This window comes from Bombus huntii, chromosome 3 (assembly GCF_024542735.1).
Source record: "Bombus huntii isolate Logan2020A chromosome 3, iyBomHunt1.1, whole genome shotgun sequence".
Classification (NCBI taxonomy): domain Eukaryota; kingdom Metazoa; phylum Arthropoda; class Insecta; order Hymenoptera; family Apidae; genus Bombus; species Bombus huntii.
In genome coordinates, this window is record NC_066240.1 from 8,046,586 (window position 1) to 8,063,658 (window position 17,073).

Below are 17,073 nucleotides of genomic sequence, written 5' to 3' on the forward strand. Positions count from 1 at the left end.
CTTCTTGTTGTAATATAACCTTTATTGTATACATTTTACTTAAATATTACGTTTTCTTACATATTTCCATAGTCCTTTATGTATAGTTCTATATATCTTATACAAAAATGTTTAATCTGTTGTATCAATACAAGTTTAGGCAATATAAAAAATTGGTAAATTTTATATTGTTACATCAGTATTTTCTTCTTTTTTATGTTTTTAATAATACGCTCGATAAAAGATTGTTACTTAACTGACGTGTAAAATCAAATCACCCGTCGTACAAAATATTTTCAAATATTCTATAATACTCTTCAAACTTATAAGCTAATCTAAATTTTAATTGTATTTGCCCAATTCTATCTTTTTCTGTATTGCTCTGACAGAGTGATATAATAGCGAATCTATTAGTCCAGCAACTGTAAATACGCCACCGATAATTGCACATGCATTCGTCGCGAAATGACCAAACGATTTCGTTTTTTCTGTATATTTTACCATTAATGGACTTAACTCATAATTAAAGAATATACCAGGCATTCCAGATTCGCCGTTAAAGAAAGACACTTGTCTGGCGTGTCGAGTTACAGAAAATTGATTTGTCAAAAACGTGGAACCATCAACGCGCACGTAAGTCGTCGGTACAATTTTGATGTAATGATAAAACATTATCGCACCTAAAACAAAAACAACAAAATATCTAAGTAGAGTTTTAACTGCAATGACACAAATTAATACAAATGTGTGTTGAATGAAGTCTAATAGTTTAATATCTCAAAATTGGAAGTACAAGAACTTTCTGTAAAACGTTCCCATAATCGAAATATTTACGTATTAATCGAATAGTCCGCCATTATCATTGACGTCATAGAGAACGGAAATAGAAGAAGCAGCCATCTTGCATTATAAACGGAAAAACTGACATGGCATCTTCCTTACATTGCTCGTGCGAATTGTGCTAAGGATTTACCAGTTGTAAAAGACAAAAAATCGTAATAAAACGAAAACTAATTAGAAGTTCCAAAGTTGTACGCTTAAATCGTGAGTGATGTTAACTATAACGAATGTCAATACATTTTTTTGCGTATAAACTAAATATATAAATATGACTTATTCGGATCATGGCAAGAATAATTAGCTCATAATGTGTTAAAGAAATTTTATAAATTTTATGTTAAATGATTGACTAAAAATTAGTTTTACATACTAAATTCATTAAAATGAGAAATTATAATTAATGTTTATCATGAAATGTTTATCTCTTTAAAAAAAAGAAAGTTATATGTTTTTATAAATTTATATTCATAGAATAAAATGCCGGCCGTACCAGGCATGTATCAACAAGCTCCTTCATGCTGGGATAGGATGAAGCTTGGTTTTATGATTGGATTTTGTGTTGGTATGGCATCTGGTGTTTTGTTTGGCGGGTATTCTGTTGTTAGGTGCGTATTTATTTATGGTGACTAAATTCTGGACAGTTTGAAATAAGAAGCTAATGGTGTGTGTTTATTACTAGATATGGACTAAGAGGAAGGGAATTGATAAACAACGTTGGAAAAGCGATGATTCAAGGTGGTGGGACATTTGGAACATTCATGGCCATAGGAAGCGGAATAAGATGCTAGTATTTGAAGACTGATATGTTGGAGATTTAGGATACAAAAAAGTGTAGTATCAAGATATTCTGTTAATTTCTTAATAAAAAGTTTCTATAGTACAAGGCCATACCTTCCATTGCAATTACAGTAGTACCATCCATAGGATTCGTCTTTCCTGGGATGTTTAGCCCAAAACTCAAATGGCGAATCTTGTGGGTCATATTAAATTGCGTTGATGTGTATGGTTTGACATCATGCACTATAAGCAAAATAAAAATCATAATATTATTACTAATACTTTAATTTATGCAAAAAATAACATTTTTTTCACTTACCATGTACATGGTTTACAGAGAAGCTGTCACCTGGTGCAATGTGAAAACTCCCACCCACTCTATTTACTTCCATATAACCATAGATTTGACACCCTTGAATAAAGGCAGTTTTCATTTTCTCTACTGATTTGTCATTTTTACATTGCTTTATCATTCCTAGAGCAGGAAGTGCCCAATTTTTAAGTCTATAGGCTTCTCTTACATCTTCACAAGTATTACAACATCTACAAAGTTAATTGATATTGTATGATGGATATTTCATAAAATACATACATAAATTTTTGTAATACTATACTTGATAATATCACCAGCAGCTCCATAACAGTCTCCACATGCTTTCTCAGTAGTGTTTTCTACTGTCTATGGAAAAAATTATGTTTTAGTATAAGTTTTAAAACTTATATTGTAAAAACAGATCTATAAGAGTCATACAATTCAGTTACCTTTGTTGTTGTTTTACTACGTGCTTTTGTGTCAGTAATGTCTACAATAAAATAAAGAAAAAGGTATTAAATTTATATTATTTAACTTAAATATTTTAAAACTCTTATGATATTATTTTGTACTTGTCCTTTGTGGATCTTCTATAGGTTTCCCATTTAAGTCTAAGCGTCTTTTAAATATATTATGCTCTATTTGTAAATGATGTTCACCTGTTGTGTCCATTGCATCTATTGATAAAACTACAATGCACTTAATTTAATATACATGTCAGTATTACTCATAATGTATTTATATTCATAAAATAATCTATACCTACCATCACAAGATATTGTAGGTACAATTATATCTAAATTAATTCTTAATTTTGAATCCCTTGAAGTATCTACAAACAATTCTTCACTTAAGGTTGGAGTAAGATAATAATTCACTTCGGATAGAAATAGAATACCCATGATAATGGTACTAATAATTGTCACTGAAACATGGAAAGGTACATAAATAGTAAACATAGATTATAAACTTTATGATAACTGATAACAGATATGTAAACAATAGTTATGAGATAGTGGAAACCTTAACAAATACATGTAAAAATTGAAATACAGTTTCAACAAAGTGTAAGAAATGACGGTATTCGGTTTTAGAAACAAGAGAATGATAGAAATTTCTACTTCCGTTAAGTATTATCAACGTTTGAGGTTAAGTATGTTTATCACATCATAATATCTTGAAATAATATTTCAGATTGTAGAATAGAATAATTTTAAAATTTTTCGGCATTATGATGACACCAGAAAATGAACTAAATTGTTTAATAGTTAAAAGTATGCTGGTAGCAGAATAAAATCGATAAGTTGCACACGTTTAAGATTTGACAAGTAAAACATTTTACCAACAGCACCACTGAAGGTTCGTACGAGAATATCCGCCTCTTCGCGCACTTTTGGGTGCACGTCTAATTGCCGTAATATTTGCATGTTCAGTTAATAATAAGATAAACTACTCAACACGGTTTGAACCGTGTCTGAAATACACTCGGCGCGCTAACTTTTCCCGGAATGTTTATGTCACAATGCGACAGCTTGGAAATGTGGCAAACGATAGTACATGATTGGTTGTCGTCGGTGCATCGTGGGTGCATCAAGTGCATTCGATAACCAATCATATTTCAGATATATTCATTATGTTCATTTAAAGTTGTTCATTCTTACAGAGTTCATTCTTCAGTTTATATAAAAAATTTGATGTTATTCAATTCCAGTTATTTATTTTTTTCGTTACCATATAGAACAATTATACATATTTTTAAATTAATGTTGGAAATTGATTTCAAAATGTAATTAACTCATTGTCGCTCGTATTTATGGTTATAGATCAGAGGTACATATTTGTTAAATAGTTGATTGTATTTGTAATAAAATATAATTTCAGCTCTAATTTTTACTTCAGTTATTCAGATTGAAATATGAAATTCATTCATTATGAAACATAAAACAACCTGTTTATAATAATTTCTAAATTAAGTCTTTCATTTTGTAATTTTCAGAGTAGAAGATGGACAAGAGATACATGACCCTATGAGTATGTTCTGAGTGTGGGTAACAAGAAGAAATTGTGAGAAATAAGGATAATGAAAATGATAGAAAGGTATTAGTAATTCAAATTCGTAACAAACGCTCGATAAACTTTATTTTTCCGTATATCACATGGCACGATCGGGAGCTTCCGATCAAACGCATATATAGCGATCTGCAACGGTCGTAATTTCCATGTGCATGCGTGTCAGAGCATTAGAAAAAATGTGTTATTAGACGTGGCTTTCGCAAAACTCTCGAGTATAAGAGAATATATCGTCTCGACATAGTAGGTCTTCGCTACAAGCCCGGTAAGGCTGTGCTATTAAGGCACTCTATGCCAGGAATATGTTCAAAGTGCACGAGCGGTATAAACAGGATTCATGAAATATATAATGTATATATAATAGATATCTCTATAAAAGAAACGAAAGTACATTGTATGACAAATGGTAAATAAACATACATACATATGCAGACTCGTAGTTCAAGGGAAATTAAAACTAGGCGTATCCTAAAAATAATTGGACGGCGGTCTATAACGTATACCTACTTTAATCGCGATCCGTTTCTGTTTAGTTGTTCTGGGTGATAAAGGGGAATGTATGCGAGAATTCTTTTTGTAACGTTACTTTAGTTAGCGTGAAAAGACAATTTAGAGACTCACAGAGGATATCATCAGATATTGGATCATTAAGATATTAAAAATATTAAAATAATTAAAACTGTTTAACTACTATCATTGAAATCAAAATTCATATGCTTCTTTTCTAATTTTCTTATTATTTTCTTATATCTTTTAACGGTACTTTTGTAGATTTCTAACGAATATATGTTATTAACGAGCGAAATTTAGGAGGCGAACGGATCGTTTCATAAACCTAAAACAAAGTAACGTAAATGCTACATGACTGTACTTGCTGGAAACGTAGCATCGTAAAGCGAGATACTATCTCTTCTTGGCCTTCATAGCCCCGAGTATTTTTCTAATCATAAGTAAAAGAAGAATGCGCGTGTTCAAAATTTGTTGCTTTCGTTTCGGAGACTCCCCGCTCGATGGAAGAAACTCACGTCCCGTTTCTTCTTTACCCGATTCGAGTGCGTCATTTCGCTTAAAAGTATTTATACATTTGATGGAGACAATATACACAACACACTAGAACTCTGTATACACATATTACAACCATAAAATTGTTCCATTGCACGACGATACGATGCTATAAATATACTAACGATGCACTCGACATCAAGTTTGCCAAGCATGGGTATATTAAAGACGCCATCGCGTGTTCCACAGAAAATAATGCAATAATTTGTTATTTTGCACGATACTGTAGACCGGAATTGGATCATCTGTTCTGAAACTACTTGTTCCCTCAGGTAGCCTGAATGGTGTTTAATAAATCCAGTTCACCGGAACCCATTGGTGTTCGGTGGCTAAGGCGTCTAACGCGGCGATCACCTGTCTAAATGTATTGTCGAAGTCCTCGTTCACGATCACCAGGTCGATATATTTCTCGTAGGCACGCTGTAAGGCCGCGGATTCTTCCAACGTTGCTTTCAGATCGTCCTCCTAGTTAGTGAAAAACAAACTATAATTTAGCTGCACGTTGTAAAGTTTGAGAAAGATTAAGTTTTGATTGCATTTAGTTCAAGTGTGTTTGTTGATGGTGATTCTTTCCAATCGGAAAATTGAATGTTAGAAAGATTGTAGCTTTCATACTGTGCCTTGAATATATTTATTCTTTGTTTTGCATTAAGTCGCTACATAAGTCCTATCCAGCAGAGTGGATCTTCTATAAATTCCATTTATAAATTAATAAATAAATTAAAAGAAGGATATATTTTATTACATTTGTTATGTATTGTAATGTCTGAAAAAAATGAGAATTTTGATACTGGATTTGTCATTATGGGAACATCCTGAATGTCTGATTACTATGTGATTAATGAACATATTTTTTCCTATTTTCTGTGAGTTTCAGAAGCACAGTTTGTATTGATTTAGGTAGTAATGTTATATCTACCACAACATTGGTAACTTATTTATATGATCGAAGAGGCGGACAAACTCTATGCAGCGACCTAATGTCATTAATAAACTACATTTTAAAATTAATGCATTGTCAATAAACTGCATTTAGATATTATATAAATTACAATTTTTCTTTGAATGTTACGTGATTCTGTATAGTGGTACATTTCAAACAATAATACTACACATCTACAAGCAATCACATTACGATAAAAGGAAAGAAAAATACAATGAATATGCATGCAAATACAAACCTCGTACAAGGAAGCAAGAGATTCCAACGTCCTGGCTCTTCTCGAGCTGTACCTGATGGAACTCTGGCGGTCAAACTAGCAAAGCCAACATCAAATACATACGAAAGATTAAATAAAGAACGCTACGTCAATCGAGAGAAGGAAGTTATACAACGGGTAATATGTGAAAATATTCAATATCAATCTAAATGGAGTATAAAGAGTAGTTGGTATTTGGAATTTTATGGAAGAAGAATTTCGTGGAAGAGAAACCAATCATTGAGTCATTGTAATCGAACAAAAGTGCATGCAATACATTTATAATAGGCAAATTACACGCATTTACACGACGACGGTAGACTGGCAGGCAGAGATTCGGAAGGTTGCATCGTAAAATATTTGATGGCTATGTTTATTTGAAACGCGGCCTGTGCCGTCGATATATGTTTCTTCTTTATACAAATTTCGCGCATCGAATCGTTCCATTTCAAATGGATTTCTTATTTCTCGTACGCGAAATTCGAACATGTTTTCAAAAAATAATAAATACTTAAATCATTCTGTAAATTTTTAAATATATTGTATTCGTGGAAATGTATTTACTTGATAAAAAAGTCATTTTAACGAGTAGTTGTAAAACTCGATTAACAAAACTTGAGTAACATTAACCAGTAGTTTCAATAATTAAAAATGATACCAATAATCAAAGCAATTTTAAACATTCAGTAGAAACTTCAATTCATAGAACACTTTCATTCTCGGCGTTATTATTGGTCGTAACGGAGATAGAAAAATGTAATTTTCATATAGAGAAAAATAGAAAGGGCAATGATATATAATAGCAGCGTAATTACCGTCAAGTTCCGACTGCTCGTTCCAGTCGACCTCGCCAAATCATATAACCATTTCAATTGTTCCATTCCTGGCGCCGCTATGAAGATGACATAGGGCATAAATTCCGTGCTGTTGTGAAGTATTTTCAGAGCAGCTGGACTACAGTCCAGAACACACATTTTGCCAGCTCTGATTAACTCCCTCACGGAATCCAACTTTGTACCATACAAATGCCCACCGTGTTCTCCATACTCAAGGTATCGATGCTCTCTAATATCTGTTTCCATGCAGTCGCGGTCGGTAAACCAATAACTCTTGCCATCTTCCTCGAGTACTCTGGGTGGTCGTGAGGTATCTATAAACATATGACTTCTATGAATCACAATATTATAATCCTAATTTGTAACTGTTAACAGTAGAAGAGAATGGTATTTTCCCATCAATTTTGTTTGTTATTCTCGTCAAGATCTCACGACACACAAAAATTATGACACTTACACGGAACAATGGTGCCGAATTTCTCAGGGTCGCTATTTATCAGCCTATTCTTCAGCGTCCTGCGACCAACTCCTCTTGGACCTACTAAGGCCAAGGTCTTACGTCTAAATGGCGGCATCCTGGCCACTTCTTCGTACAATAACAGTTCCGCACTGTCAAATTCACCGTTGGACTTCGATTGATACATCTTCCTCTTCTTCTTTTTAGAGATCTTAGTCCCACAGATGCTAATTTTGTGTACAAAATCCGCTTCCGGTGGCACGAATGCTTTTCTTCGTTCTTCCAGTTCCAGCGACGGAATTAGACCAGGCGGACCTAGACCCTCGCCCTCAACTCGCCGAGCTTGCCACCAATTTGGGTCTGCTTGGTCTACAATTTGTAGTACGTCACCTTTCTGGAATGGAAGTCCAATCTCTACGCACGGTAACAGAGTGTCTTCCGATGGATCGTAGTCGAACAGCGCTCTCATGTAACACTGTAATGTGAAAACAAATTCGAGATTTCAGGAGAGAAACGTGGTAGGAGGACTGCGGATTTTTATGTATTTATGGGAAATTTGAAGATGCAAAAATGCATAGAATGCGTTATAATGTACAAAAACGCATAAAATAATGAAAGTATAGTGCTCGTTAAAATATTTAGTAGGTGAAACAAATGTCTGCCCAGATTTTACTTTCTCGGTTCTTTTTATAAAAATATAAATTTGTTTAAATATTCTCAATTTAACGATGAGTTCTATCTTCTCTTTTCTTTAATAGGAGAGCAGTTTTAAAATTCAATACACTGACTAATTCTTCTTTAATTATAAATTTTCTCATTTGATTTGAGGATTAAATATATGTTTTCGCTGTCGATCTATTCTTGAATATTTGCAACATATTTATTATTATAACATAAATTATTTTGTTAGCTTTTACTAAATTCCTTCGATTTAACATATAATTTTAAAAATTAACATATCTGTACGTAGATGATTGTTTTTTCTAGTAATAATAGTATGTAGTTCTTTAGAATTTCATCCATTCATACTTTTTATCCACCTATGTTTTATTCTTGTCTTCAAAACATAAGGTTTTTAAGCTCCGATGTTTTCCTTCACATAATTCTTATCTATTTCCATTCCTAAAACCTTTCACGTTTTTGAAAAAATTGATATTACAGGATATATAAACAATGTGCGAGCTATTCGCAAGTGTTCTTCGAGGGATTGAGTTTCCCATTCTCGATCCACATTATCATTTATTTACACACGAAATACAGAGCTACCGCTAGATATAAAGAGTTATTACAATTTGTGTTTCCAGTAATGATTTTTATATTTAGAACACAATTTTGACAGCATATTCTGTTCAGTCTTTTGGACAAATTCTATCAGTGAAATAGTAAAATTTTATAGTCTAAATCCAATCGCGTTAAAGAAACCTCTTGTCGGAAGGTGGAAATTGTAACCACGTGTCTCATATAGACGCCATTAAATTGAATCGTAAAGATCCTAAGAGGTCGATTAAACATATTTTCGTACCTCTATACTTTCATGCTTTTAATAGAAGCAATCTTCTTTTCAAGAAGGTGGCCTTTCAAGAATTTTATTTTTACTTTCCTTTTAAATTCCCACCTTATTCGTGGTGTAAATTCAATTTAGATTTATACTATACGAATTAAGATAAAGGAATTTAAAATTAGCCAACTTTAACCAAATCAAAAGTTAAATTATCTTCACTTACCGTAGATTTTACGGGTCGATTGCCATCAGAAGCGATTCCAGGTGCAAGTTTCAGCGACAAATTCTCTTTCGCCTCGTGAATGGCTTCCTGAAGCTCCTCAGGGTTGTGAACTTCCTTCCCGTTCACTTCGAGGATTACCTCGCCGGTTCTCAGGAGTCCCTGGCGGGCAGCAGTGCTTCCGCCTAAGATCCTGGCGATGATCAAATTTCCGGATTCGTCGACCTGCACCGTCAGACCCTGTACAAAAACGTACCAGTGAAAATAAACTTGTCTGTTCCCGTTGAATGCAATCAGGTTTGCTATTTAGTACATTTAGAGAACAATCGACGATTCTCTACGTCCGTTCCATTTTTGTTGTTACATTCTTGCGATGTTGCTTATTTGAGAAGACCTACTGTTTCCATTTTAGCGTAAAAGTGTAAACGAACATTGATGGAAGGCCATCATGCAAGATCATGGCTTTGTGCACTTGTTTGTCGAGAATACCTTTTGCTGACAATGAGAGAAAATAGCGAATGTTGAAATAGACTGTGGTTTAGCATACAGAGAATTCACCAGGGCTCAAGGATGTTTTGGCTGGTTTTTAACACGTGGAATCGACTTCACGATAATGTAAAGATCGTATCGCTAATGTGTCATTTGTCTCTTTGCGAAAGAGAAGCCTTAGCTTCCAAGAACTTTATTATAAACGTGTATCGGTGCTGCTGCAATTTTATTAAAAAAATTTTTTGGATGCAGAAGGTTAAGAGCAGCATAAGGAAGAATAATGTATTATGTGTCTGTTAAAATGTTTTCTTCGCTTGGTATAAAGCTTGGAACAACGTGCCAGATTCATCGAAGAGGCCACGTGGCCTCGAATCAGCATCGCGCGGATAATAAACGTTTCCGAATTATTTATGAACTGCGAGTGGCATTTCCGTCTTTTCTTCGTTCGAGCGTGTTAAATCCGATTCAGAATGGGAATTCTCTCACGTGACGGAATGGTAAACCTCTAAAACTAGAGCCACGAACGAGAAAGTCGGCGCGAACGATTATATTTCTTTGTTGATTGCTCGACGTGCCTTCTCGTCAGCCGCTTTCTTCACCAACGAAACAAACCGTCAAACACAGAAGCTAAACATCCTTTAACACCCTGAACTCTTGAAATCTTTACAAAGATTTCCAAATATTCAAAGATATATTTCTGAGACTTTGAGCTATAAAAATTATTTGATTATTTGGAACAGCGTCAAACGTTCATATCTATCTGTTCATATCTTCCGTTAATTGTATTTCAATTAATCTTTTTTGTTAATTGTAAAGCCACAAACATTACACAGAGTGATCCAGTCGTTATAGTACGACCAACAAAGATTTCATGTGAAAATTTTAAAATTTATTTTCGTCAGTCCTTTCCGATTGCATAATGATCACTGGGACACTGTGTTCTTTCATTAATTCTAGAATTCAAGAATTCTATCATGAAAGAATTTTTACCAGAGGTTCGTTAGGTTGCCTCCTAAGTCCAACCATCCTGACAGCTTCCGTCCTCTCGTTGGTAGGCATCGTCAGTTGTGATGGTTCCGGCTTCGATGGCGCTTCCTTTCGTTCGACGACCGCGTCGTGCGTCTCTAGAAGGGCTTTTAGATGAGAGCCTCTTAATAATCGTACGAGTTCGCGCGCGTTCTCGTCCCTGGAGGAGCGGAGCGCGTGACACACCTCGTCAACGATGTCACAAATGGACGAGCATACCGGTTCCACGTGAAGTGGAGGATCCTCCAGACGCTCCTGGACCTGCAACAGTCACGCCACGATGTCTGTCAGGTTTCCATGGGAACTGGTTTTTGTTCAAGTCGTCCTCGTTCGTCCTACTAACTCGACCGGCAACTTTTAGGATCTCTCGGTCAAGATTAGATTCCTTTCTTTAGATATTTTTCTTTGGGATGTTTTAGCTTATCTGGTAAATTTAGTTATTAAGTTTAGTTATTTGATCGAGCAATTATTTTCGAAGATTTGAAAATTATGCTTTTATAGATATAGTGATAGCATAGGAATTTGATTATCGATGATTGAACTATGTTAAAATAAAATTACTGCAATGATACGAAGCTAACGTATTGTTGCGCAGAGGTTTACAGAATGAATCGATCATCATCGACGAAATAATAAGTCCCTGGAGCCCATCGAGGGCATCGAGCGCTCCTCGAACTCCTTTCTGGGCTACGTGGTAGCGTATGGCCAAAGCCACAAACAGTGAACGGCTTAGTCGTCGTCAGTTGTGAAAGTCGAAACGGGTTTCCGCATCAAATTCACCGTACGAGGAACCTTGGTTACTCTTGGTCCCCTCGTACAACCCGAGAGAAACGAAGGTTTTTACTCTACACTTGAATCAACAATGTTACGCGTGATATCAAAGGTGTTTCAATGTTTTCTATATATTTATCGAACAAATTCTTTTCGTAAATGTGAAAATTTCATAGAAGATAGTAATGTATTAGATTCAATTTATTTTTTGATTGATTAAAATCTCAAGCATTTTTTGCTGATTTATCACCTAAGAGCGTGAAATTATCATTGCGCAACGATGACCCTGTGTCAACGAGGTTTGATTGGATTAGCGTCGAACCACGTAAGGCTAGTGTACTCCACATTGAACCAGCCAATGCAGCGTTACAACAATGAAAGAGTAATTACGAAAGTAGGTCATTCACAGTGTTTCAGAGCCACCTTCGAGAATACTTGATACCTGAACGCTACGACGGAAAATGCCGAGCAACGAATAATCATGCACCTCTTAGAATAATTTCTTTAAAAAACAGATAGAGAGAAAAAATTATATTCCAACTAATGGAATCAAAAGAGATATATCATGCAAATTCTCAACTATAATAAAGGGAAAGTGGAATTTTGTTTAAAAATATTACGAAAAATTCAGATGTCAGTCAAAATTAGCCAAATTAATTCTTTGAGACAAATAGCTATTTTTCGACAACCACTTAATATTAGTACAAAAAATTTATTGTTATCTTTAATATGAACGCTAAATAAATGCGAAGTGATATTTCGAGAGAAATTATCAAAACGATCGAGCATATTTGGATTAATCGAACAAGATCAGATGAAAAATTCTCCTCTCGTGTGAAAGACTAACGCGAATCATTCGTCTATGGAAATTGTTTCACGAAGCCGTCGAAGTCGATGTTCCTCACCGCCAGTATGATTCATCGTCGAATCATTCGCGTCGATACATGTGCATCGCAGATGCACGATGTCGATTCAACGATTTTGTTCGATTATACGAATTGCGACATGGCATAAGTTTCCGTATGTAAAATATCGTACATTTTGGAAAAGGAGCATCGAAAGGAAGTAATGAATCTTCGATTTAGGCCTCTCTGCCCACGCGACTTGTATGTACACGCAACAATAAATCAACTCACGACGCGAGAGACATCAAAGAACACGGTCGAAGTTGTATTTTGGTTGAAACCTAAGAAAACAGTGTGTGATTTATCGAGAACCGTGTGTGCACGTTGAAATGTGAGGGATTGCTTTCATTAACGCGTGCTAGAAAGTTCGATTCCCTTACGAATTACTAATTCGCACACAAACGTTAACTTCGTATTTGGATAAGCGCGACTCCAACACTATTTTCGAGAATTCAAATACTGTTTTTAGAAAATCAACCTTGCTACGTTTTGAAAAAATTATTATTTATCAGATCAGTTGTATCTTTTCCACATGAAAAGATATGTCAAGTAATAAAATTAACTTTTTCATTTTCTTGGTCTTTTTCGACTGAATTGTATTCTTGCAACCTTTATAACAGACTTATATTTGTTCATAAGCTCGTGAAAATTAAAAATGAAACGTAGTTATTTTTATATAATTTGGAGAGACAATCGAAGGAAAAGAAGCAACTAACAATTAGTGAGTAGCAAATAAAATTAAAATGCCACGTTACGTGGAACGAAGAATCGTGGTATTTCTCCATATGTCGCAAGATTGTCATTGTCGTGGGCACGAATTATACCGTATTTATAATGAAAACGACGGTAGAACAGCTGGTGTTCAACGAACGTTGCAGCCTATAATGAATTCTTCTGTTCTTCCGTGACGTCCCTGAAAAACCTCTCACGAAACAAACACAGGATTATTGCGCTTCAAGAACAAACAGCAACTCGCTCATTACACATATCAATAACTAATTTATGTGTGGCAATTCCGTGTCCTTCTTACTTCCTTTATGTTATCTCTCGTTTTGAAATTTTTCAAAGGAAAATCAAATAAATCACACATTTGTACAGTAGATGTCGCAATTCTAAACGATACTGCAGTTCGAATGACTTGAAAGAAAAATGTTAATCGACGTTCACTTACTGCTACAAAAACAAAACAAAGAATGGAGTGACTCTTCTTCAGAAAGCAATTTGAAATTCTACCTTATCTATTTCCAAGAAATTACACAACAAGTGGAATATCTTTCTTTAAGAGAATTAGAAGACTTCTCCAAATATTGTTTTTTCGCTCACTTCAAGAAATTATGCGGCCTTTCCTTAACAGAATCGTCGAACGATTCCACCAAGTTCCGTTTCTCCAAAAAATGAAGCAAAGCACAACGAATGGTTCAAAATATGGATGGACAACAGTACCTCTCTCCTCCTCTTCTTTTAGAAATTACACAGGAAGTAGAATAATACCTTCCCCAAAACAGAATTATCAGTCCACTAAAAACTCCACCGTTATCTTTAAATTGCCTTTGTTCAAAAACTGACACGAATAATATTAACAATTGATAAACGAAACACGTCTAATGTATGAAAATACAGATCATAGTACTCTCTCAAGATCGAGCTACTCTCTACCTCAAAATCCACGGGCCACAGACGCCAAGAGGGGCCAACGGTCAACGAATCGCGCTTTCTCCCGATCTCACGTGTCGTCGTAGCAGCAACAGTCTTCCACTCATCCACCTTTTTCATCTATCCACATTTCTACCCGAAGCTCACCACCGTCCCACCAAAATGACGAAACGAGCCTCCTCAAAGATTTCTTCGCAGGAATCCTAACTTACACTGGAAGCCTGGAGAAACGCCGAGGCAGAGGTCGCCTGTCTCCGTCAGGTAGGACGCAGTACTCTGGAGAACGAGCTGGCCGCCGTCCTGGAACTGTAGTTCGCCGTATCGATCGGCCAGTGCCGTGAGGGTGCACTCACGCGGCGACAACCGACGGGGTAAACGGCCACGGGAGAACCTGGCGAGGGGTTTCCACAAGGGATAAACGCGACTTGGACAACACGCACACCGTGTGTGTTACTTAGGTAAGCGGCGTCAGAAAACTGCCGCGCCTACTGACGTTTCTTTCGCCCCCACCTTCGTCAGGCGGCCAGCCTGAAACAGGTGGGGGCCCTTCTTCGGATGGTATGCAACACTCCGCTACGTTCGATGCAGGGCCGTCTACGTGCGTGCTTTAGACCCCATTCTACTAGATTTTCCATAAATGGATGATTCGAGATTTTGAAAATCGATGGTAGTTTTCCATTTAGAAGCTTATTTGGGTAATTGTGATTTTGGCAGCCGTTCAGAAGCAGCTACATTCGTCAACTGGGGGAAAAGAGGAAAGCGATGTTGGAAATATTGCTTTTTATTTATCTTGGAATTTACTGTTATTTATAGGTTCTGCTTGTGCCGCATAAATTAGTCTGTGAAAGTGAGCCACTTGTTTGTTGAGAATTGAAAATCGATTACGTGGGTAGCAAAATTGAGAAGTCCACAAAACGTAGTTTTAGATATATCTTGTACAGGTCTTAGAATCTTCTTACTCTTTTTTTTTTATTACTGAATATATGTAAGATGGGTTTGATCTAAAATTGTTACAACATGATTAAGGATTACAGCGAAACGAGGTCAATTAACAATACCAATTGTCGTGCAAAAGTTCGTGGGGAAATTAGAATTTTGATAGGTAGTAGGCATGTATACTGTTATTTTGATATTTTAGGTAGTAGGTATTTATTGGTAGTCTTATAATAAAATTTCAATGCAATGACATGGGGTTAATTACCAATTGTCACCTTTTATAATATATCAAACGAATGAATAAACGAAGTCCATTTATTGATTGAATTAGCTCTGTCAGATCTAAAGTTAAAGGGTACTCTCTTAAATTCGACGAGCTTACGATTGACAGTAATCTCACTAATTACGCGTATAGAGTTAGAAATCGAGGATTTTAGGATTAAACTAAGTAGGTCATGTTGCACTAGCTGGTTACACGATAATATTATTATCTAGCTAGTATCATTGTCGGAACTTCCAACGTTTCTTTCGACACGGGAAAGCGGCGATGTTTAAACGGAGTGCCAACGTGTAAACGAGAACGTGCCTCGTTGCGAGGAATGTTAAATATCCTAGCTACTCTATCTAGAAGAGGTAGAGGGGTATTCCTCTTACTACTCGAGCATTCCAATTGCGTACATTATTCCTGCGTGAAAGTACACATACACACAAACTCCTAACTTTCGTTTCATTCTTGTCCTTGGACATATTTTCATAGCTACTTTTGTCAATGATAGGAATTTATGACGTATGTACGTATCGTTGATTTGAAGAATTATGCAATTCGATTGCAGTCGGGTCGATGAATATAATGTCGTGGCAAAAAAGAAACGCTGGCAGTCATCGACACCGATCGGTTTGTCGATCTTGCACAGGTAGACCCTTCTCGAGATACTCAATAATCCGTTATTCGATACAACGGGATCGTATGACTCTAATGTTAAAGACAACTATTGCTACGGCAACATTAGCGAGTCTCGGTGTATTGAATAATTAAGAAAGTTTCACTTTTGAAGTAATTCTTCTTTCCGGTATCTTTATTAAATATTCTTTTAATCTTAAAATCTTTAAAGCTTTTTAACTAATCTTTAATCTTTGATTATTGGAAGGGCAAAATCTAGCTCCAAAAGTTTACATAAGAAACATATGCCTTATATCGTTTCATAACAAAATTAATGTCAAATAATTGTAATATATTTTATAATCGATTCATTAAATTCATCATTTTGCGTTACGAATGCTTTTTTCGAAAAGTTTCTAACTTTTCTTTCATTGTATATACATGTCGGAGTCAGGTTGGCACTTCGGGGCCTTCTATGAACCTTTACTTACTTTACCGTCGCAGATGTGGTTAGTGTTTATCAGTGCGAATGTGGGCACTACAAGAGGCTATGAGTAACGGCAATAGGATGTCCGAGATGATGGTGACAACTAATCCAGGTTCGATAACGAATCCACGGTTCACGGGATGACCAGTATCAGCGTGACTTACTCAGCAATTCGCTCAACGACTAACTAACTAAAAACTCCCTGAATCCAGATGAACCTACCCTTATCTACTCCTGTCCCCGCTTCTCGGGTCGATCCTTGTTTTTAAGGAGAATCATAAAATCATTCCGTACCTCTGTCAGGTACGCGGCCCTCCCGTGACCGTGGCTACGTCTGGTGACCCGTTATGTCACCTTAAACCCTAACCCATCGTCGTAACGCCAGGTTGGAACATTAAAAGTTGTTTTCCTTATTTTTATGGCTTAAACATTAAAATCTTGACTATGGTGATGGGAGGTTTTTCCCAGCATTCCCGACGGAAATACATATACATGTCACAACCATTGTTCCAAAAATATACCAACAAAATTGTATTCCAGATTTCCATCCTCTCAAATTGTACTAAAACGACATCAAACTAAAACCGCATGGCGCCTAACTTTGCCAGTTACGTTCCTGTCACTTACACGTGCGTCAATGTCGCATACGCGTGTTCTCCGCTCGTCCCTTCG

General features: G+C 35.9%; 3 protein-coding genes across 11 annotated transcripts in view; 1 reads left to right on the top strand and 2 right to left on the bottom strand.

The window, feature by feature from the left end:
- LOC126863403 (endoplasmic reticulum-Golgi intermediate compartment protein 3) lies at window positions 1–3,465 on the bottom strand. Its single transcript, XM_050613526.1, has 8 exons — window positions 3,252–3,465; window positions 2,676–2,834; window positions 2,482–2,598; window positions 2,359–2,399; window positions 2,211–2,275; window positions 1,916–2,139; window positions 1,711–1,839; window positions 1–659 (listed from the first exon to the last, which is right to left on the bottom strand). Exons 1-8 carry the CDS (start codon window positions 3,334–3,336, stop codon window positions 322–324), a joined length of 1,158 nt encoding a protein of 385 aa, XP_050469483.1. The 5' UTR covers window positions 3,337–3,465; the 3' UTR covers window positions 1–321.
- Window positions 857–4,475, top strand: LOC126863408 (reactive oxygen species modulator 1). Of its 3 annotated transcripts, none has more exons than XM_050613535.1 (4): window positions 857–1,023; window positions 1,291–1,424; window positions 1,499–1,648; window positions 1,934–2,034. In XM_050613535.1, exons 2-3 carry the CDS (start codon window positions 1,297–1,299, stop codon window positions 1,605–1,607), a joined length of 237 nt encoding a protein of 78 aa, XP_050469492.1. In that variant the 5' UTR covers window positions 857–1,023; window positions 1,291–1,296; the 3' UTR covers window positions 1,608–1,648; window positions 1,934–2,034. The 3 variants fall into 3 exon arrangements, with proteins under 3 accessions (XP_050469492.1, XP_050469491.1, XP_050469493.1); XM_050613536.1 differs by lacking the exon at window positions 1,934–2,034 and adding an exon at window positions 3,906–4,475 and having other exon boundaries at window positions 867–1,023; XM_050613534.1 differs by lacking the exon at window positions 1,934–2,034 and having other exon boundaries at window positions 1,499–1,702.
- LOC126863396 (protein PALS2) overlaps window positions 4,032–17,073 on the bottom strand; it is a 24,969-nt gene continuing 11,927 nt past the window's right edge. For 2 of the 7 annotated variants that reach the window (XM_050613505.1, XM_050613506.1), the window contains exons 3-8: window positions 10,734–11,030; window positions 9,258–9,494; window positions 7,534–8,008; window positions 7,056–7,390; window positions 6,223–6,297; window positions 4,032–5,506 (exon numbers count right to left, since the gene is read on the bottom strand). In XM_050613505.1, the coding sequence (XP_050469462.1) occupies window positions 5,330–5,506; window positions 6,223–6,297; window positions 7,056–7,390; window positions 7,534–8,008; window positions 9,258–9,494; window positions 10,734–11,030 (1,596 nt within the window). In that variant the 3' untranslated portion in view covers window positions 4,032–5,329. Of the gene's footprint in view, window positions 5,507–6,222; window positions 6,298–7,055; window positions 7,391–7,533; window positions 8,009–9,257; window positions 9,495–10,733; window positions 11,031–13,200; window positions 13,264–13,888; window positions 14,081–14,101; window positions 14,251–14,310; window positions 14,596–17,073 lie in introns of those variants that run through there. The other 5 variants (XM_050613510.1, XM_050613508.1, XM_050613511.1 and 2 more) reach the window with 5 other exon arrangements.